At 37.7% G+C, this 23,855-nt stretch overlaps 2 protein-coding genes across 10 annotated transcripts in view; one reads left to right on the top strand and one right to left on the bottom strand.

Annotated features, from left to right (window-relative positions):
- Window positions 1-792: 792 nt before the first annotated feature.
- On the top strand, window positions 793-6,265 carry LOC134805150 (uncharacterized). Its single transcript, XM_063778452.1, has 3 exons — window positions 793-810; window positions 4,929-5,305; window positions 6,162-6,265. Exons 1-2 carry the CDS (start codon window positions 793-795, stop codon window positions 5,274-5,276), a joined length of 366 nt encoding a protein of 121 aa, XP_063634522.1. The 3' UTR covers window positions 5,277-5,305; window positions 6,162-6,265.
- Window positions 6,266-7,774: 1,509 nt separating this feature from the next.
- The window catches only part of LOC134804087 (mitochondrial thiamine pyrophosphate carrier-like), a 40,487-nt gene continuing 24,406 nt past the window's right edge, over window positions 7,775-23,855 (bottom strand). Inside the window, exons 9-13 of one of the 9 annotated variants that reach the window (XM_063777000.1) lie at window positions 19,698-19,771; window positions 18,697-18,786; window positions 14,714-14,792; window positions 9,388-9,521; window positions 7,775-8,404 (exon numbers count right to left, since the gene is read on the bottom strand). In XM_063777000.1, the coding sequence (XP_063633070.1) occupies window positions 8,324-8,404; window positions 9,388-9,521; window positions 14,714-14,792; window positions 18,697-18,786; window positions 19,698-19,771 (458 nt within the window). In that variant the 3' untranslated portion in view covers window positions 7,775-8,323. Of the gene's footprint in view, window positions 8,405-9,387; window positions 9,522-14,713; window positions 14,807-18,696; window positions 18,787-19,697; window positions 19,772-20,229; window positions 20,340-20,860; window positions 20,906-23,855 lie in introns of those variants that run through there. The other 8 variants (XM_063777002.1, XM_063777005.1, XM_063777003.1 and 5 more) reach the window with 8 other exon arrangements.

The raw sequence follows: 23,855 nt of genomic DNA on the forward strand, positions 1-23,855 counted from the left end.
GACTTGAACGTTTTCGTTGATTATAATTTATAATGTTGATTATTATTAGACCTTATAACGTTTAGCGTTTGGTATATACAGGTTTAAGATAAATACTAATATCTGGGAGACCGAGTTTTGCTCGAAAAACATATAAAAACTCTAAAATGCGCGTTTTCCCAGAGATAAGACCTAGCTAGATCGATTTTTCGACCCCGAATACCCCAATATAGCAAATTTCATCGAAATCGTTAGAGCCGTTTCCGAGATCCCCGATATATATATATAAAACAAGAATTGCTTGTTAAAAGGTATTAGATAAAAATGTATCTATATCAGCAGAAGATGGTCTACTTCTATTTTATGATGGCATTTTAAACAGTGATATAATGATATTATTTTATTATCCATGAAATATACAGTCACGCTCATGTCACGAAAATCTCATTTTGTCCGCAAAATTAGACGAATCAAAAGCGTAACACAATCAAATCGCAATTTAACTGTATCATCAATTCATCAAAATTAATTGCATGTGTATTACTAGTACATATTTCACAAAAGAACGAGACAGTCAAAAATATATAATAAATATTTGGAAACAATCTCACAGATATTAAAAAGATTAATAAGTTTTTTGACAAAATATTAATTTATGATAGAAGTTTTTATCGCTGATTATCATTACATTATTATTCCATTTTGTAATTATAATAATATGTATACATATTATTCCCTCTTTTAACAAACTTTTATTTTACTTGCAATATATGTAACTTTGTTTGTACGGGTCAAACTTTGTACGGGTTTGCAATGGAGCTGAAAAAAAAGGTAAATTTGTACGGAACCCTCGGTTGGCGAGTCCGACTCTATTTTACAATTTCCGCACCCATCGGCAATCAGGCTGGAACCAGGGCAACTGGAACACCACCATACCACTATTTGCACGAGAACACGGCAAATAACTAATGGGTTTTCTACTGTCACTTACCGTTGTTATGCGTGAGCAAGTTACACAACAACACAAGCTGCAAACAAGCTGCAAACACAAGCTGCAAGCAAACACATCAATCCGTCTTGCTAATGAGAGCGGATTGAGTAATTACTAATTAGTAATTACTTGTTTACTGTTCGCGATATTTGTGCAATTGAGACTCGTGAAGGTGGGATTCCACCAGTATGCAGCACTGTGCGGCACAAGCATATTCAGTAGAAAAATATTTGTGTCGCACACTGGTGGAACCCTGCCTTAAGAAAGACATAAATAAATATTATAGGACATTTTTACACAAATTGACTAAGCCCCACAGTAAGCTCAAGAAGGCTTGTATTGTGGGTACTCAGACAACGATGTATGTAATATATAAATACTTTAAATATATAGAAAACAACCATAACTCAGGAACAAATATCTGTGCTCATCACACAAATGAATGCCCTTACCGGGATTCGAACCCAGGACCATCGGCTTCACAGGCAGGGTCGGGTAGTGACCCTGCCTGTGAAGCCGGGTCAACAAGGCCAGACCGGTCGTGTATCTCAAAATAAAGTCGTCATCGTCTAAATAAAATATTGATATTAATTATTTTAATTGGATGACGAACTTGTCACTATAGGTAAACTGATGTTAAAGAAGATATTGTGGTATAATAAAGTGGATTTTAAAAATCAATACAATGCGAAAAAATAAGCGTTGTCAAATAAGTTGATCATTGCAGAAACATTTCAATATAATTTTTACTGCTTTCTCTTGATACCTCAACACAGAAATTATAGACATAACAGACGAGGAATAGTATATTAGATGTACCTACTTATCGTACATAATTTGGTTTTTGATTTTCCTTCAAGGCGCACTCTACAATAAATTTTGCAAGTCAGACGATCGGAAATTTGATGTTTCCCTCCGTGTCTCCCTGTATTACTACGTCTATAATACTCTTCTTTCATTCTTAGCTTCGTTCTAGACACTTACATCCAAAAATTGCAACCAAATTACATTGTCATGCATGGGCGTCGACATTTAACTACATTCAAATGCAATCGGAATCACATAAAACGAATGGTTTCACCTGATTACGGAGAAAGTATCGTTCAATATTAACTGATAGTGAATCTTAATGCAACGATTTAAGCTCCATCTCTGGTCAGTTGTTGTTCGCCAAATCGACGCATAAAAGACAAAGCACTAAGTTCCTTGCAGAAGTTAAAAGGACGTAAGTGCATACTAGTTTGATAGGTACATACTGCCTTTGTTTCTTGTAGTTTTGTAGGGCATTGCTTGTTGGTTGTGCGTGTGTCCGTTTCTAAGTGAGTCAGTGTACCCAATGATTTTGAGACGTAATCACTAATGAGTTTTGCGATGACGTAAAAGTTCCTGGATTTTACTTAATACTTAAGTTTATAGTAAACTAGACGGGCCCGCAGCTCCGCTCGCGTAAATGAAATAAAGAGTTCGTCTTATGTTTAGTTAAATACCGACATTATTATGTATTCAACCCTGCCATGGTTTAAAACTGTGATAGGGATTTCTTATTTGTAGCCGTTATTTGGATAACTCAATTCGCAAATTTGTCAAAAAATTATGTGATTTGATAAAAGGCAAGATTGTATTTTTTCATCTACACATATTTATTTAAAACTTGTTTCAAGATAAAATTATTATTTGTTCTTATAAGCCTAGTTCAAAAACGTTCATTAGATTAATTTTCGCCTTAAGACGAATATGGACGACCACCGCCCTTAAATCGCCTTTTCATACAAACATAGGTAGTCTAGTCCTCTCGGTCATGCGATAGCTCTCGCCAGTCGCCATGGCCGAGGTTGAGCAGGTCTTGAGCAACTACGTCGTTTCAGCGGTACCTAGGACGTCCACTCGGGCGTCTCCCATTTTGCTGTCCCAAGTACCTGCGCTCTCTTCACGGCACGATCCTCTCCCATTCTCTCTAAGTGTCCGAGCCACCACTGAATTTAGCCGCTTTTGTCTCTCAATATTTCGCCACTATATCGGACCACATCCTTATTTCTATGGCAACAAAATTATATTACGATATTTGGCTGACTGCTGACTGTACATTTGCTTATTTTTATCAGGTCGCTCAATAATATCTGAACATGCACTTTAATCTACCTACATAACTTACTATCAACTTTGTATTTTTGGCCCATCTCAGCATTCTTAGCCCGTTCCCCGGACGAATGGCAATGTATGCCGAAGCCGTGAAAGTCAATCTGAATAATATAACTCAAAAATAAATTTAAAACAACAAAATACAAATTGATAATCTAAACTTGTGTCACATATATTGTAACTAGCCCTAGCACAGGCCCCGGTCTTTTTGGGCTGTTACTGCACACTATGTCTTTAAACGCTGGTTTCAATTAAAATGTACAGTTAGATATAGTGAAAAGTTTGCTGTATACATTTAATAATGAATAAAAAAATAAATAAATAAAATAATAATAATATAGTAATTACTTTGATTGATAAGAATGATAAGTCATATATGACATAAATCACTCGTATGGGCTCTATAGACTAAGGTTGAGGTTGACAGCACTTTTTATTTTACTTCGTGTAAAAAAACTCAGAAATACCTGTATACCAACATGACAAACATAATTTAGTTTACTTTAACTTACGGATTATTTGGTCTAATCTGTAGCACCGCCAAACGAAAGCAACCGAGAGTTGCCGAGAAATGGCCGATGTCGTAAAATGAAGATTGTTATGAAAATTTCTTTTCCTTATTGTAAATTAAATACGCATCGGAAGCGATAGTTTTTATGCTCTAGTTCTATTCCCATATGTAGATAATGGATTTGAACAGGTTTTTCTTATCATACGTGCGTCGTATTCGATAAACGTGTCAAAAACTTTTTTAGAAATTTGTAAGGCGCCATCTCGCTTCTTCCCTCGTTTTTTATCCCGTTCTAGTTTTTCAATTTTATATATAGTAAATTACTTTCCAATCTTCCCATATTAGAATTCGTGATTAAAAGGATATGAAGTCTAGCAAGCTTTTGCGTTATTTAAGGCATGCTCTATCTATAAGAAACCAAGCCAAACAGGATTGTGTTAATTAAAAATACTCGTGGCTCCCATATTACTAGGGCAAAGGGAACACTGTCTAAATTTACTAAATTTATCCATGCTATTTTGAACTATACCTCAAACACATAACGCTCAAATTACAATGACGCGCCTACTTGAGTTTCCAAATAACAGGAAAGTGAATTATTATAAAGATCACGTTTTCCTTGAGACCGGTTAAGTTTCGAAACAGCGTATGTGTGTATGACTTTCGTAAGAAGTTATTGCTTTTAAGATGTTACGTTACGATATGCGGAGGAGGGCTGAGAGTGGACTATATGTTTCGTTACGACACGCTTTAACATACTGTCATATAAGTGAACTGGAATCATGCATTATACTTAAAACTTATATGGCATAATCAGACATGCAAAATTAAATGACAGGGAATTCCTATATCGATCCATAGAGTGCTTAATTTGCGTCATACTGTCCATGATTAGAAAAATTTCCTTCTTATATGTAGGTAATTTGTAAATATGTTGAAAGCAAATGCATCCTGAGCAGGCCCCTTGCCCACGGCCTCGCAATGAAGGGGGCCAAACGGCAGCCAACGCAAATGCATTATAGAGCTAGGCATCCTGAGCGAAGTGGTTCCTCACCCGCGGCCTCGCAATGAATCCCTCACGGGAGACAACCCTTTTTATTACCTTGGGAAAAAGGGCCTCGCAGGTGCGAGATCGGCCAGGCCTTGGTTTTATCACTCTACACATATCACTACATATAAAACAAAGTCACCGCATCTGTCTGCTTGTATGTTCGCGGATTTTCATGCGTTTTGCACCTATCAATAGAGTGATTCTTGAGGAAGGTTTAAGTGTATAATTTGTTACGGTTTTGTGTAACCCGTGCGAAGCCGGGGCGGGTCGCTACTTCTATAGTATATGGTGTTCCATCCACTAACAATATATATTTTGTCCCCAGCAAACACGTGACCATCCACGTCCCCTACAAGGTCCACACCATCCACCACCACCACGTCTCCAAAGTCCACGTGCCGGTCGTCAAAGAGGTCCCCGTGATCAAGGAGGTCCCCGTCTACAAGGAGGTGCACGTGCCAGTGATCAAGCACGTGCCTTACCCGGTGGAGAAGAAAGTGGTGGTGGAGAAGATAGTGCACGTGCCCGTGCACCATCATGAGGAACACAAGTGGGAGGCGCCCAAGGGGTGGGAGAGCGAGTCGCTGTCGCACGGCTGGAACTGATTGAGTTGCGAGTGTATTAGTAGAAATAGGTGGGTTTGAGTTTTGAAGGCCACGTGAGTCTATAGAGTCCTTTCTCAAGCCCCATTTAAGCTGGACTTCCGAGAAAAGTAGTCTAAAGCCCCATTTAACCTGGACTTCCGAGAAAAGCGGTCGCAACGGCCGCAGCGTCAGTGTCGCAGCGGTAAATCGCAGATTCGCTACCGAGCGGCGTGACTCCGGCGACAGTCGCAGTTGTCATGCGACTTGAATGCAATATTCGATACGTTGATATACTCTGTCAAGCAATTTCCGTCTGTAGAAAAGAGCGGCAAATTTAAAAAAATATAGGCTCGAATTGTCGTCCCATAGAAAATTTGCATGTGCCTTGTGCCTTTTTCTACGGACAAACTAGTTTGACCCGCTATACCTTAACTACAGATTACCTACAATCAATTCAGTCGATTGACCAAATTAGTTATACCGCAATATTACGCATGATCTCGATCCGTCTAAATGGGGCTTTAAAACTGAAGAGTCACACTACGCCGATGCCAAAAAGCCGCTCCCATACAATAGAAGTTACGCTCTCATTTTTAATACATTTAAATTAAATTAAACACGATGAACATTTGAACATGTCTGTTTCTAGCTCGTTTCTAGTACTGGTTTTCGTTGCTAAATATACAAAGAAAACAGAGCCAGTAGGAGATTTGTATGTAGTATGTATGTATGTAAAACTTATATTACTGTCGAACCGTTTCCTTGTTACGTAGCCAGATTTAGTTTTCATTCCTGGGAAATTTCAAGCACCCGATAAAATAGAACGCCTGTTCTATTTTCCGAGCAAATTCAACGTATATCACATTGTTGCAACGAGAAATTAAATTGCGTTTTTATTGTTCACAGGTATAAATAAGAATGCGAAGAGAGATTATATGACAAGCTGCAAACTTGGTGAAATAAATATCAACATACACAAAATTCAGTGGTGCAAGCAAATATAAACCTGGAAAGAGTGAAAGTACGGTACATATGTAAGCATAATTGTTTTTCCATCGTATTTTCTCTGAAACGTTCCTATTTGTCATGCTACTTCAGACATCCTTAGTACTTTTTGTACCGAGACTGACTGAAATAGCAAGACACGCTAGTACTTTTCCGTGAAAACCGATGGAAAATAATTATGCACCATGTGTAAGGAAATTAATTTCAGTACCATTTTCGGATTGATTGCCAGTGTGACAAGATACGAAATGGTACTGTACTTATACAGCGTTCACTCAGCGTTTTCGGTGCTATGATCACAACTCAAGAATAACAATACGCCTTTAATGGTTTTTGGTGTGCAAAAGGTTAATTTGAATATGTATTGCGTAATTGTTTACATTACGACATAATACCTGCAGTTCAACTGCAACTTGTCTGCAAACTGTGCTTACGGCAATTGCCGGTTGCAGTTCAAATGCAGTCTGTCTCAGTTACATTGTACGATCAACCTCCATAATACCGTCATAGAACTATAACATCAAATTGATTTTGTAAATAAGATCTTAAGAAACCCCTTACCATTTGTTAGCGGGAACGCTGTTGACTGCTGAAGTAGATGGCGCTGTTCGGCGTCATATTTTGTGGCAACTGTCAAACGTGAGCGCTTGTCAACCTAGTTACGGCATATGTGTGGGGCCGTACGGCGCCATCTACTGCAGCCGTTCAAATACTGTGTCTCTAATATTATTTGTCTAAATTTAGCAGTTAATGGATAACTTTAGTGTACAGTCGCGATATCCGAGCTCAAAAATACGCCTTGACCATGGTATAATAATATACTCCGCCTGGTACTCTCTTCCCGTCTTTTCTAGGTCACCTGACTGACACAAGCCTACGTCATCATGCGACAGCGCTATATGATAATATAATATGTGATAGCGCTATACAAAGTGGCAATGTTATTGTGACGTAGGCTTGTGTCACTCTGGGAAGAGAAGACCATGTTTTATTAGACTATGGCCTTGACAATAGAGGCGTGTTCACATATTTGAGAGCACTTTGGCCGCTCCGATATATCTGATGGCGAATGTACAAATCAGTTTAACATTATTTACACACTTTTTACCTCAAACCATATGCACTACCTAGATGTAAATGTGTATACATGTTTATGAATGAGAGTGACATTATACAAAACCGAAAAATCGAGGCTTTTTCAGATTTTTCAAATATGGCATCGTTTTGAGATTAGTCTGCGTATTTCTCACATAAAATGCGAGCGAGATGCATTGAGAATATCAAACTAATATCATATTTATTACTCGTAATCTTATTGCGCCTCCTACTAACTGATAGAAAATTGATATGTTTTTATTACGCCAAGTATGTATGTAACAGTTACCATTACTACCTACAGTTATGTAATATTGTTATAATTTGTTTAGTTTTAAGAGCCAAAGAAATAAAAGGAGTTTTATACAAGACAATTGTATTTTATTTCACAAGAACTTACACATAAGTATGTTTAGGTTTATTGTCATAATTGTTATAGATTCTAATATTTTAATTTTTTTTTATCAAGCTTACCTTAGACTTTAAAATAAATACCTAAATACAAATAAAATGCATTTATTTCAGACTAATAAGTGTCCATAGTTTTTTTTCGGTAGTTCTTTATATAAAATAAATCGTGACCGAATTTTCTTTTTGACAGAAATTTCAAATTCTCTTACCTAAATCAAAGAGAATTTAAATAGAGGCGCATTGTCAAACTAAATTTTGTAGTCACTGTAAATTTACTGCCATCTTTCGACACATGATTAAAACTTTTAGAACGCCACGCCATTTGACTTTGATCCTTATCCTTTCACTGATATGTGATAAATTAGTTAAATATCAATAGGCGTCGCCATCTATTCGAGTATAAGCCAAAAGGTATCGCGCCATCTTATTGAGCGCGTTAAAAATCTTATGATTAGCGTAGGGTTTATTTATTTATTTTTAAATTTAATTAACTGACAATAGGTTACTCGTACTTTCTGCTTAAAAACGCCACATTTCTTGACATAAAATCGAAATTGTTATTTTGATTGTATATCTGAGGGCAAGGAGCTGTCGCTTCCGTCCTTTTTTTCAACTTTTGGTTTAGGTTCACGGCGGCTCTGAAATGACAAATACATTTTTTACCTTTTGACCATTTGTCGTATCCAATTGGGTACTTTCCTACTAGTCAAATCAGCTTCTTTTTAATTACAGCTGTCAATACGATTTTGCTACTATGGAATTCATAATCATAAGAAACACTAGCATGTGACGTCACGATCAAAATTACCTATATACTCTTTATAGTTTTATACGGGTTTTAAAATTTAAATTGTGTCTAATACACTAAAAATAACTGCTGTCTACATTTCTCTATAATCTTCTAGTGCTTTAATTCACGTATGGTGTAAAATAATTTATTTTAAATACAGTCAAATACCATAGCGGGACGTGAAGTCAGTGTAAGGATTTTTTAGATACAGCAAACCAGCTAGCCAAAATTTTCGGTCGGGCAAAAGAAAGATAAGGTTATGCTGTAGCTACAGCATAAGGTAGGGAAATAGGGAATTGAGGGACTATATATAATAGTGGGGACTAAATATAATACATATATATTAGTGGCTTACGAAAGGTTTTGGAATGAGCGCATTTTAGTGTTCCGTTGTTTTTCCTTTTGAGGTCAAAAGGAAAAAAAAATACGGAACCCATATAGGATCACTTTGTGGTACGTCCGTCCGTCCGCCCGTCTGTCTGTCAAGACCCTTTATCTCGGGAACGCGTGGAAGTATCGAGTTGAAATTTAAACCATATATTCAAGTCGCAGTTAAAGCAGTTAAAAAAACATACTTCCAAGTTAACGTAAAAAAAAGATACTTTCAAGGAATCAAAATTTATAGGGTACTTCCCGTTGAACTAGAACTATGAAATTTGCCAAGTAACATCGTCTTACACTACAAATACGGGGAAAAATCTGAAAACTGTAATATTTGTAAAAAAAATAGTTAATTTAGTACGTAGCCCTCGGTGGGCGAGTGCGACTCGCACTTGGCCGGTTTTTTTCATATAGCAAACCTAGGTGTGTATATTATATGTTGGACTATACCCTTAAAGGTAGAGGGTCCATCGTGTCGCAGTACAGCTCCCAAAATAGAGTGAGCATCGGTTTTGGGACCTGGCGCAGGCGTTCCAGGTTCGTGGTGAGACGAAACAGTCCCCGCTCGTCCACGCAGACCAGACCTGGAACATGACCGAGAAACATCGTTGAAAAATAAATTGAGAACCGGGTTGCTTAATAGGCAAATTGATTTTACTCCATATTCGGTGTACCTACCTATATAACCTTATCAATTTAACTAGTAATGTCCATAAATAATTAAATTACCTACTTATTATTCTCTCTTTTTAAGCTAAATTTGCTCTTTACTTTTGTTTCGGTTAAGTAATTTTTTAATCTTATAAATAAATAAAATATAAGTAGTAATTCGTATAATATAAGTTAGTAGGTACTTAGCAGTCGCCTTGTGTCACCGCCTCAGTTTCGGGCAGGCTGAAAATCAGCGCTGAAACCACGCTGTAAAAGGCGGGGCTTCCAGCAAATGTGCAGCTAATGAGCTGAGACTGTCCAATTGTCACGTAATTTGAGCTTACTTATACATGTACTGTCTAGGTTAAGTATGTATAGCTTAAGTGTGTAAAATAATTGTAACCTAAAATCCTTGTTGTTTACCTAAAATGCTTTATCTATCTATCTATCTAAATACTGCTTCAGGATTCCCATTTGTCCCCGCCCCACGTGACTACAGCCATACATGAGGTGGGACAAATGGGAATGACTTATGAAAACCTGTTCCCATCTGTGCCCGACGGCGACAAATGGGAATAAAACCTTTTCAACATCATCTACATATTTACAGATGTAGTGCATAATTGTTTTCTTCGTATTTTCACGGAAACGTACGAACGTGTCTTGCTATTTCAGTCAGTCTCGGTACAAAAAGTACTGAGCTTCACTGAAGTAAGTTCCTTAAAATAAGTTTTCGGCAAATATTTCATTTTTGGTACAAGCTTTTATCGCCGACTGTACTTTTTTTTCCACAGGCAACTAATACTCATCGAGACAATTCTAAAAACCCCAAACACAATTAGGTTTCTAATTTAAACCAAAATATTACTTTGCTAATCCGCGAAAAGATAACGTGCTAGTCAATCAGTGCTAACCCGTTATACTTACTTGCGTATTTTTACATGCAATTAATATTCCCACCCTCCCACCGCAAAAATAAATACGCAAATAAATATAACAAACCACCACCAAAAGAATAAACCTCGACACGTGTTTCGCCTCTCTACGAGGCATCCTCAGGAGTTGTTGACGGTCTGACGCCCGGCAACGGAATGACCTGTCTAGAATGGTCGGCCATATTTATACCTTGACCACTCCCCCTACCGTGCAAGTGTGAGTGAGATGGAAAAATTCGTAATAACACTCACACTTGCACGGTAGGGGGAGTGGTCAAGGTATAAATATGGCCGACCATTCTAGACAGGTCATTCCGTTGCCGGGCGTCAGACCGTCAACAACTCCTGAGGATGCCTCGTAGAGAGGCGAAACACGTGTCGAGGTTTATTCTTTTGGTGGTGGTTTGTTATATTTATTTGCGTATTTATTTTTGCGGTGGGAGGGTGGGAATATTAATTGCATGTAAAAATACGCAAGTAAGTATAACGGGTTAGCACTGATTGACTAGCACGTTATCTTTTCGCGGATTAGCAAAGTAATATTTTGGTTTAAATTAGTATGGATTTCCGCAAAGTAACGCCTGATTCTATTCACAATTAGGTTTCGTTGTTTTATCACAGATTTCCTATGGCCACCTCCGGTCTCCATCATCAGATCAGCTCGATGACACCATAATATTGCATTGTCACCCGACTTACATATGTATGCAAAATTTCAGCTCAATCGGAAACCGGGAAGTGGATCAAATTTAACTTGCAAGATTTGATTACAGACCGACAAACAGACAACGGTCAGGTGAAAGTAAATAAAAGCTTGTAAAATACGAACGTTTCCGAGAAAATTCGATGGAAAACAATTATGCACATCTGTAATAATTTTTAAGAAAAAAAAACCGACTTCTATGTGGGGCCCGGTGAAAGATTATGGTGGATGGTGCACTATGTAGAAAAGGAGGTAAAACCACCCACTTTTCTAGTAGTATTTCGTTTCTGTAAGGGTCGTAGTTCAAGCCTAATCTAACCCACTTCTCTGATAGCAGTTCGGTGTGATGGCTCCTCTACACGATGGGCCAACGCCGGCCACTCCAAGGGACGCATTTATGCGTTAGAGGGAGCAAGTGGCAAGTGATATTGCTATCTCATTCTACCGCATGGCTGCGTCCCTTGGAGTGGCTGGCGTTGGCCCATCGTGTAGAGGAGCAATGAGGATCGCAGTTCGAACCTAATCAAACCCACTTTTCTAGTAGCATTTCGTTTCTGTAAGGCTCGCAGTTCTAACCTAACCTAACCCACTTTTGTTAGGTTCTGTGAGGATCGCAGTTCAAACCTAACATAACCCACTTAACGGCGCATGCGGTGCGGTGTACGGGGGTTTGAGCGAAAGGGGTTTGGCATCATCATACTTTATATGTACCTACATTTTATGGTAGGTAATCATAGTGGTTTATTTAGTTTAGGTATCATAGTGGTTTTCCGGGTCAAGGTCCGGGTCTGAGTCCGAGTCCGGGTCCGAGTCCGGGTCCGAGTCCGGGTCCGAGTCCGGGTCCGAGTCCGGGTCCGAGTCCGGGTCCGAGTCCGGGTCCGAGTCCGAGTCCGAGTCCGAGTCCGAGTCCGAGTCCGAGTCCGAGTCCAGATCCGGGGCTGAACCGGATCCGGGTACGAGTCCGGGTCTGGGTCCGAGTCCGGGTCCCAGTCCAATAAGTCAAAATCGAAATTTGAAATCACCAAACGTGTACTATGCGTCGTGGAAGAGTTCTGTTCTGATCATCATCAGCAGTTCCACTTCATCAAATGCGACAGTTTTTAATGAAAATGCTTGATTTTCTGATGATAATACAAAAATCTCTATACGCATGCCTTTAAGATTTGAGGAGTTCCCTCGATTCCTCATGGATCTCATCATCAGAACTCGATATTGACAGAAATGTGGCTTAAAAACTTAACTTGCTTAACAAACATAACGAAGAGGACAAGTCGCCAAACGTGAACTATGCGTCGTTGAAGAGTTCCGTTCTGATCATCATCAGCAGTTCCACTTCAACAAATGTCACGTTTTTGAATGTATATGCTTGATTTGTAGATAAAAACACAAAAATCACTATGTGTATGCCTTTAAGATTTGAGGAGTTCCCCCGATTCCTCATGGATCCCATCATCAGAACTGGGTTTTGACAAAAACGGGACCAATCTATAGGTATGCATATACATACAATCAAATAAATAATTTTCAAAATCGGTCCAGTAATGACGGAGATATGGAGTAACAAACATAAAAAAACAACACATACAAGCGAATTGATAACCTATCCTCCTTTGGGATTTGGAAGTCGGTTAAAAAAGAACGAAAGAGAGAAAAAAATATGATTTTCGTCAGAACAGAAAAACTTATTAGGGTGAATCAATTTTTCTTTTTGCTCGGTGCCATGGTAAGGCGCTTAGCACCCTGGATCCGATTCGCACGGCACTCCGATGTGCGAGCGGGATGTCGCTATAATACGCGCATAGCGTTAATTGTCTCGCTCAAACATCGGAGCGACGTGCGAATCAGATCCAGTGTGCTAAGCACCTAACGGTCTCCTGGGTCACTCTTAAAACCACGATTTCATGGTATTAAAAATAACCAAGAACATAATTTTTATGACAGTTATAAGCACTTTCCATAATGGGCTATCTACTTAGCATATTAAGGGCCACTTGCACCATTCAATAACCCGCGGTTAACTGGTTAAACCTGGAGTTACCATGGTTACTTGTACAATATACACTGGGTTAACGGTATAACTGGTTAACCCCGGGTTAGTTGGATGGTTCAAGTGGCGTTAAGTAGGTTAGGTACGTTAATTAGAACGTAGTATAACATTGCTTCTAACAAACCACCTACCGAGGACCGACTGACCCTCACCAAACAGCAATATGAAAAAAAAAATACACGCTACTATTTTGTCGCCTGGGTGACAGGATAGAATAACAACATTTTCTCAAACATGCAATGAAATATTGATGTTAAGTTCCTTATAATAGGCTGCGAAGTATGACGTTTCAGGTGCGCCTAGGACAAAAGGTCGTTAATGGAATTTCATACACATCTTGCAGGCCTAGGCCGGCAAAGTCCTCTTTTTTAATTTTCATTTCACAGATATTTGTGACACAGCATCGTGGCATTCATCCATTAAAAAAAACTAGAGGCAGTATTTGCTTTATGGTTCGTAATGACACTCTGCCACTACGCCTATAAAAAAAACAAAAAACAATGTTTGCTATAATTTGCAGTTTTATTTGTATAAAATCAACATGAACTTAATAAATAATACATTCTATAATTTTAAATTATAAATTTAACTACACAAATAAAAACATTTAAAATATTTCATCTAAACTTTAGCGGTAAAAAGGTCTACTCAAACACGCGTAGTTATATTTTTTAAATTGTTATGGAGGTAAAGTTGAAAAATATTCATTCTGTTTTATTAGATTTATGGTGCGTTGTTGATTTTTTGACTTTAATATGAGTTCCGACGAAATAATGAAATTAATATTAATTGTAATCGTAGGTGTTGGAATTGGCAGCGTAAGCAGAATTGATTTTAATAACTTGCTGCCTCTGCCGCCAAGTCAAAGACGAAGTATGTATATGGTTGCTTATGGCAATTTTATTATTTGAGAAACTAAGAAAAATGGCTTACAGTTTATTAGAAACAGTTTTGTAGCATATTTTAAATGAATGAAACTACAAATTCGTCAACCCTGTGGAAATTATACTTATTTACTCCATGCATAAAGCAACGATGTATGTGAAACATGATATCAACATGAAAGACTATGTAAACTTATGTGACGAAAACGACAGTCAGACGGATACAAGGCGAAAAAATCAAAGATACATGAAAATATACGGGTAGTAAAAATACACGACTCGTGTAAAACATACGCGTGATAATGATATAGTTACGTGTTGGTTATATTTTGGGTGTAGTTTACTTTTAGTTTTTTCTATAAATAAAACTTGGGTTTCGTGGATTTTTTATTTTATTTATTTCATTGCATGTTTGAGAAAAGCACTATACATACCTCGGCGGGAAATGGGGTTGCCCGCGCTCAGACCTATCCGGCCTCGCTTCGCTCGGCCGTCTATATATCTTCGGCCGGCAACCCCTTTCGTCCCGGCCTCTGTAGTAATGTACTATTATTACCTGCTTTTTGCGCTATGACCAGTTTTTGATACAGTTCAATCTTCAACTCCGACATGTCCGGAGTAACCGGGTAATTGTCCTGGAACAAAATAACTGCTTAAATAAATTAATGTGCTTAACTTTAAAATAATGTCTACAAATATTTTACGTGACAGCACAGAAAATGAAACCAATAAACCGGATAATTTTAGAAAAGACAACATCAAGTTCAATAGTTCTACCATCTACTTAAAACCAACAGATCAATTTGAAATAACAAAGGTCATAAAATCGTTACGTAACTCGAAATCATGTGGTTATGACGAACTTATAACGTCTGTACTCAAAGAAAATGCGGAGGTGTTGGCTTTACCACTCAGTCACCTCATTAATCTTTCAATGATGCAGGGTACGTTTCCCGATAAATTAAAGGTTAGTATAATTAAACCGGTCTTTAAAAAAGGTGATAAGCGTCTTTCAGATAACTACAGACCTATTGCATTAATTCCCATAATATCTAAAGTATTTGAACGAGTGATGTATTCTCGAATGTTAAATTTCTTTGATAGGTTTGACGTCCTGTCTGATCGTCAATTTGGCTTTAGAAAAAACAGGTCTACAACGTCGGCTATACTTGAGTTGCTAGAAGATATTGCTGAGAGCAGAGAGAAAAGGTTGCCCGTGACAGCAATATTCATGGACATGTCAAAAGCGTTTGACTATGTCCAACACAATATTCTATTAGACAAATTGCATAAATATGGCATCCGTGGGATCTGTGCGGACTGGATAGAATCGTATTTAGTGAACAGGCAACAGTTGACCGAAACCACAAAATACTGTCCTAAGACTCAAACTATAGTAAAGTTTCACTCTGACGTTGAAATTGTAAAACAGGGTGTTCCACAAGGCAGTATACTTGGTCCGTTATTATTTCTTATATATATAAATGATCTACCTAATATTACTAAGCACAAAGTAACTCTGTTTGCTGATGATTGTTCCGTTGTTGTTTGCTGCAAAGACCCTGCTACTTACGAGTTTGAAGTAAATACTGTTTTCCATGATATTAATGTTTGGCTAGAAAATAATAAGTTAAGAGTTAATTTAAATAAAACAAATTATATGGAATTTCATGCTCCTCAGGGTAACCCCACAAATATCAATATTATGTATAACAATGAAAAGATACATAGCGTAACATCTTTGCGATTTTTAGGCGTTATGATAGATTGTCACAATAGTTGGGAAGTCCATATTGAACACTTAATTAAGAAATTAACTAGGTTTATCTTTGCTCTGCGTAAATTGAGAAATATCGCTTCCAGGCAAGCATCGATAACGGCATTTCATGGCCATATAATGTCCAACCTCCGCTATGGCATCATCTTATGGGGCAATTGCAAAGACATTAACAGAGTTTTTAAGCTGCAGAAAAAATGTGTAAGGGCGATCTGTAGCGCCCGTAGTAGAGACTCGTGCCTGCCATTGTTCAAGGAATTACAAATACTAACGGTCCCCTCTTTATATGTATATGAAATCTGTCTTTATGTGAAAAAAAATCTACACAAGTTTAATGTACAAAAAAGCAATCCGAGAATAACGTCAAAACTCCATGGCTTTAACTTGTGCTATCCCATTGATCACAAAACAGCTTACTTTAGAAAGAGTGTGTTTTATATGTCTGTTCACACATTTAACCACTTGCCTAATGAAATTAAAATACTTGAACAACCTGACTTCGGACGAAAACTTTATAAATGGTGCCTAGAAAAATCTTACTATAAGATAAGTGACCACTTTATGCCTTCAAATAATAATTAGTAAGAATAGTAATATTTATTAATTTGCTCACTGACATATTACCCATCATTTTATTCGTATCACATGTAACGGCATGACATTTGTATAAGTATTTAGCTGTAAGATTAGTTTTAGTATTAACATTGTACTCCGCATCGCGGTTGATTGTGATGATTCTACCTTAACATAATTTTAAAATCATTGTAACTCACAATATGACAATAAAGATTTCAATTTCAATTTCAATAAATAATAGTACTAGGTACAGAAGACTCTCTAACAAAACGCGTCTGTTACGATCAGGACAGATATGGCCGCTAGGTGGCGACAACGCCACGCGCGGCTCATGATGTCTAGCCACCAAAATTGCTGTGGAACGGATGTACTTTTAGCTACATGTTGCAAAGCAACGAAATCGTGGAGTGAACCACGCCTGGTGACAGATTAAAGCAGGGCTCGGAAACCGTTTTATTTTTCAAACCGGTTTCGTTCATTCACCCCGGTACAAAAGAACGAGTAAGTATTGCTCTCTCTTTCACGTATGACAACGAGCTTAACCGAGAGTCTCCGAAAGCCGGAGCGGTAACCGGTAACCGGTATTATATCGTTCCCTGCGAACCATAAAGTTCCGTTCCCTCTTCTTACCGGTTAGGAGAGAGAACGTAATTTTTTACTTCGCGTTCCATCAATTAACCGGTTTTTTAATGAACGAAATCATATAACGGTTTTGGAACGATATTAACAGGTATTTCAATACCGGTTCCGAGACCTGGGTTAAAGTGAACTGTCATAGGGACCATATAGATGTTGACAGTTACCTCATCAGCAGAAGGCAACTGTGAAACTTTGAAGTTTACTTTAATTAAAAAGCGCTACGCTTGCGTTACGTTACTGCCCTCCTACCGAATAGCGCTATCTCAAAACAAATGATTTTGAAAATGGAACTATAAGCTATAGAAACTAAAGAATAAGTTAGAAATGAATTTTCTTTTGACATAGCGCTGTTTGGGTAAGGGACCCACTGATTAACAGTCCGCCGGACGGTATCGGCCTGTCAGTTAGAACAAAAATTTGACAGTTCCGAACAACTGACAGGCCGATACCGTCCGGCGGACTGGTAATCAGTGGGCCCTTCAGCGTAGGGGGACTAGCCAAGAACACAAACGTAGGTATATCGACAAACGCCAAACCAAAAGCAAATATGTATCGGAATGCAACAAAAATGCTAGAGTCGGACCAAAAATAGTTTGCAGCGGATTTGATAGCCCACGCAGTGCAAGTGTTATTTATACGTCATAATTTCATAGAAGTTTGACGTTTAAAATAACACGTGCACTGCGTGGGCTATCAAATCAGCTGCAGACTTTTCATGGACTGACTCTACGAAAAGTCACGTGCCTAGTTCCGCACATAAAGGGGTCATCCATTAATTACATCACACGAATTTCTAGGTTTTTCGACCCCTCCCCCCCTCATTGTCACACTTGGTCACATATGGAAAACCCCTCCTTGTGTGACGTCATATTTTGTCAACGAAATCTGCAAATAGAATGAAGTAGGTGTACCTACCTATTATGTATAAATATTTTATAAAAATATATTTGAAAAAAGAAATATTAGTAATTTTATAACCCAAAACTGATTAGGAAAGAAAATTAAACGAATAAAAATGATTACCGTTCCAAAAATTTGTTATTTATGTGTTAATAAAATAAGTTAAAGTGATATCACAAAGTATGCGTCTCCCCCCATTTGATACTGACATATCTAATCCATAATTGTTTCTAGATCTATTGACTGACGTATTAGTTCGAATCGGGCCGTATACGGCTCGCTTGCGTCAGGCAGGCCGGTCAGGCGTGGCTCACTCCGAGATTATGTCGCTTTGCAACAGGTAGCTAAAAGTACATCCGTGCCAGACCAATTTTGGTGGCCAGCCGTAATCCGCGCGTGCCGCTGTTGCCACCTAGCGGCCATATCTGTCCTGATCGTAACAGACGCGTTTTGTTAGAGAGTCTTCTGTACCTAGTACTATTATTTATTCTGTGCTGACGTATTAGTTCGAATCGGGCCGTATGAGAGACGGCTCGCTTGCGTGACGTGTGCGTGCACGGCTCCAACGTTTTAACGCACGCGCCCGCAGCCGGTGTGCTCTTATTTAGCCTTTAATGTAGATATGTGAGTATTCCTTTTTTAGATACCTTTATATAATCCAAGATCTCCTTGAAGGAAACTGCCTCCCGCCATTCTGTAAGCCTTTGGAGACTTTCATATAATATTTCTGGTGTCACCTGTAATTATAAGATCTGATCGTGTACTTGCTCGACATTGAGGGCGGTTTCAGACTAGAGTTAGACCAAGAAAAGTCTGCAGAGATTTTGATAGCCCACGCAGTGCAAGTGTCATTTTAAACGTCAAACTTCTATGAAATTATGACATATTAAATAACACTTGCACTGCGTGAGCTTTCTTGGTCTAACTTTAGCGGTTTTTTACGGTCGACTACGGTCGTTTCGATATTACGCGCTTACGCGCACGCTATATGTATTTTGCTACATTTGGTCTATACGCCCGCATTTAAAAAACCAGCTTATAGGCGCGTATTATACGCTAGTCTGAAACCACACGTAAAGTAGTAGTTGTCATCTCTTTTCTTTGTCATCTCTGTATTTCATCCTTCACCGTTTCTTTTTTAACTAATTAATTGTTTCCTTTTTTTTTCAAGCCTCATTGTAGTATTGTTATTACTTGTAAGCCGAATTATGTCCACCACAGGACAGGCTATGCCTAGTGTCGGCTTGCTATGTAATATTGTTATACCTAATTTTATTTCCGAAATAAAACATTTGTACATATTTGTATTTGTATTTTTGTATAGTGGAAAAATTCACTATCTCGGGCGAGGCTCTCGAACTCACGACTCTGGATCCATATAATAGCCCATCGTTCTGCCAACTAAGCTACCAGGATTCACTCGATACAATCGATGGTGGAACTGTTCGCTGTCATGGGCTAAGACTATTTCGTGGTAGATATTTTCTTAAGCAATGTTGGTTATTCTCTATATAGTTGAGGTACCTACTTATTGGTAATAGTTATACCTATATATTTATTATAGATATTATTTTTTTTGCTATAAAAAGTAGCAGGTAGGTAAGAGTAGCAAGTAGTAGGTCTAGATGTTAGGAAAAGATTACGATACCTTTTTGAAGCGTTGAGAGTTTTCCTGTTGCGACTGGTGGCCTGCACTCTCGCACACAGGTGGCAAAGTGCCCACTACAAACATTATAATAAAAAAAAATATACTTAACTAGGATTGTGTTGGGAAATTCAGAAATTGCTATTTTGTCATAAAATGTGCCCATTTTGCTTCCCACTGGGTAATTGTGCTCCCAAAGTTTTTGTATATTTATAAGTACATCAATTCATAGGGAAATGAGTTAAGTTTTTTTATTAATTTTGATTTTTAGGGCTCCGTACCCCAAAGGGTAAAAACGGGACCCTATTACTAAGACTCCGTTGTCCGTCTGTCTGTCTGTCTGTCACTCATGAACCGTATTTCTAATGCCGCTATAGCAACAAATACTAAAACGAAATATAATAATTATTTAAGTGGGGCTCCCATACAACAAACGTGATTTTTTTGCCGTGTTTTTTACGTAATGGTACGGAACCCTTCGTGCGCGAGTCCGACTCGCACTTGGCCGGTTTTTGATTTATTCTCGAATACATACCTCCCGTTTCTCTGATCCTCAGTTTGTGCAGTAAGCGCCGATTGGGTACCCTTTTCTTCTTTTGCACTTTCCGTCTACTCGAAACACGTCCTCGTTTATATTTGATGAATCTGTTGTTATGTAATGTTAAAAAAATAGACATGCATCTAAAATTATAAATTATAAATGGCCAGATTTTTTATTGTTGTCTTTTTTTTTTCATTTTGGTCAGATTTTAATTCAATGTGAGAGCGCCAATATTCCGAAGCTGAAATTATGCCTTTCACCCGAGTTAAACACTCTACTTTTCATTTCGAATACGAGGAAAGTAAAAGACATGTTTTTTTTTTTTAAAACATGACAAAGTATAAATTTTTATTGTATTTTTCAATTAACAATTTAGGCAAAAGTATCGTTATTTATGGAATGGGGAGTCAAATATCAGAATGGAAATTGTAATAACAAATCCATTTATACCCAAATATCAATTGCTTATCGTAAAAAAAAATCGTACTTGGAACCTAAAATGCTCTAGTGCAGAAACGTATCATTTTCTGCACACCTATTAGAACATCAATGACCCTCTTTCAGAGCATGAGAAATTAATAAAATATAAAAATCGGACCAAATATAAAATAAAATTAAAAAGAACCTTTTCCTGTGGCGGTGTATGATTCGTCCGCAGTACAAGCAATACCTGAAACCATCAATGGAAATGGTAATGGAGGCTTATACACCGAATGTACAGTCGCCATCGGAACACGCACTCTAACGCCTTGACAATAGAGGCGTGTTCAGATATTTGTGAGCGCGTTGGCCGCTCCGATATATCTGACGGCGACTGTACAGTCAAGTTCATAAATATGTATTTCGACGATCGGTCTGGCCTAGTGGGTAGTGACCCTGCCTATGAAGCCGATGGTCTCGGGTTCGAAGGTAAGGGCATTTATTTGTATGCTGATGCAGATACTTGTTCCTGAGTCATGGTTGTTTTCTATGTATTTTTTAAGTATTTATATATGATATAAGTATATCGTTGTCTGAGTACCCACAACACAAGCCTTCTTGAGTTTACCGTGGGGCTTAGTCAATTTGTGTAAAAAATGTCCTATAATATTTATTTATTTATTTATTTATGTATGCATTTCTTCACCTTATTCCATTGTAATAAGGTGAAAAAACGTAGAGTCAGACCGTGAAAAGTCTGCAGCGATTTTGATAGCCCACGCAGTGCAAGTGTCATTTCAAACGTCAAACTTCTATGAAATTATGACGTATAAATAACACTTACACTGCGTAGGCTATCAAATCCGCTCTTTTCTTGGTGCGACTCTACACGTATTTATGAACTTGACCCTACAAAGTAAGTATTAAGGGTTAATCAACTTTTTCTTGTCACTCGTTGCACGTTGCCATGGTTACGGTCTCCTGGGTCACTCTTTAAATCCTGGTTTTATGGCACTTAAATTAACCAAACTTGCCTCACCTATTAACTGAGTTAGACCAAGACGATTTGATTTGTAACGATTTTGATAGCACACGGCGCAGTGCAAGTCTTATAGTGTGTAGCTTTCAAATAGAGCTCGACGGCTGATCCTATTGTCTATTGTTAAGTAAAACCGCACGTGCTACTTACCTGCAAAAAAGGGTCTTAATTATTCTATTTGGCACCTGAGCGCGGGCTAGTCCAACTCTCAAAAAACCAGTGTAGGTGCGCTCTCCGATAACGCGCTTTTGTTACGCATCTCGATGACACATTTTAGACTGGTTCTGTAGCGTTCGACTCGCCGGCACTCAGTAACCGAAGTACGAATTTTTTATGCAGGTGGTTGTGGCACGTGCATGGCACGAGCGGTTTTACTTAACAATAGATAATAGGATTAGCCGTCGAGCTCTATTTGAAAGCTACACACTATACCTATTTTAACTTTTCGACGCCGTGTCAAACACGAAAGCTGTCACTAAGACATCACGCTACCGAAATGTCAAAACTGAAATTGAACTTTATGCATATGCACGTAGGTCTATGTTGTTCTGTGGTCTGTGACCGATTAATCGGTCTTTGGCGATGGACCTGCGGTGCGGATATATCGGTCATTGGCGTCCAAAAGGTTAAACGTAAAACTTCTATGAAAATATACGACCCTCTGCTATATTACTATAAAGCTAAGTAAAAGCTAGTTTATTCATAAACGCGCTACAAGCCTATTATCTAATAATCGTTTGTCTTTATCTGTCATTTTGACTTAAGTATTTGTAAGAAAGGGATAAAACATAATTTAACTAAATCAGGCCCGAAAAAGTTTTATGAATAAGGGGGTAAAATTATACTGCTATGGTATGTCATGTAGCCGAATGATATTCAACTTAAAATAAATGAAAATAAGACTTGTTTTCGTGAGTTTCTTCGGGTTTATTCACCTAGACCCGTACGGGGGAAAAACCACCTGTACAGATGTAGTGCAAAATAAAATTATTTTCACGTCAGCAGCTCGAACAAGGTTACTTTGCTTCTTGAAAACAGTGAGCAAAATGCGATTTTGCTCACTGAGTGAGACAAAATGACATTCAAGTGACCTTTACAGTCAAATGTCATTTCAACATGCGGGATCTAATACAAGTTCGAAATACTTGGGTTCTATTATCTCTGTCCCTTTCACGCTGTTAGCAAAAAGAAACAGACAAAAAAAAGTTCAAACGACATTCAACGGTATATTGACGGTTTATAATAGACCCCCGAAAAACTTCAGAACGCATCGTTCCAAACCACGTACGAGTATAAATTCTTCATAATTAATTAATAAAAATAATGTTTAAGATTTGATAAAAACTGATAAAAATACAATATTTTAGGTATTTTATTGTACAATTAAAATAATGAACTCAAAAAATACACAGATTATCACGCAAAATTAATTATTTTACTTTTATGAATTTCTACTATAGTTGACAAATAGTACGTATCCGCAATTCGGACCGTATCTTACAAAGTTTTTTTTTTACAAAAAAACGTTGTCGATTGAAATGTCAGTTGTTCGTTATTTCCATATTATTTTACTGAAATTTATTATTACGTTTTGTTTTTGTGTTCGATTGCGGTAATTAAACTTAATTGTTTGTATATCTTAAGAAAACATGAGTGTATAGGTATTAAGTGATGAAGAAAGATTACATTTTTTAAGTTTTCTAATAGGTATGTTCTCACTACTCCCGTGAAAAATTTTGTGTACTACACGAGATCAAAGTTATTTACATCTCGTGCGCTTTTGAGTCCCTTACTACGCTCAAGGCACGTTCGTACGTTTCCGTGAAAATACGATGGAAAATAATTACGCACTACATCTGCAGTGATAATTCATGTCTACTATAGGTACTTCTTGTATTACGTTGTACTTAAATAAAATTAAATATATTTTATTTCTATTTATATTTACATTCATAGGATCACCTGGCCATTTATGAGCAAATTCTTTGTTTCCTGTTTCGATGACTTATTTCAGATCTAAATGGGAATGTACTTTCACTAAAATTTTGTTCTGCATATTAATTAGGTAGTAAGTATTACGACTTTCTTTGGTTTGGAAATTTGACTGCTAAAAATGACTAAAAGTCAATTTTGACAAGTTTTCATCGACTACAGCTATTGA

This window comes from Cydia splendana, chromosome Z (genome assembly GCF_910591565.1).
Source record: "Cydia splendana chromosome Z, ilCydSple1.2, whole genome shotgun sequence".
Taxonomy (NCBI): Eukaryota; Metazoa; Arthropoda; class Insecta; order Lepidoptera; family Tortricidae; genus Cydia; species Cydia splendana.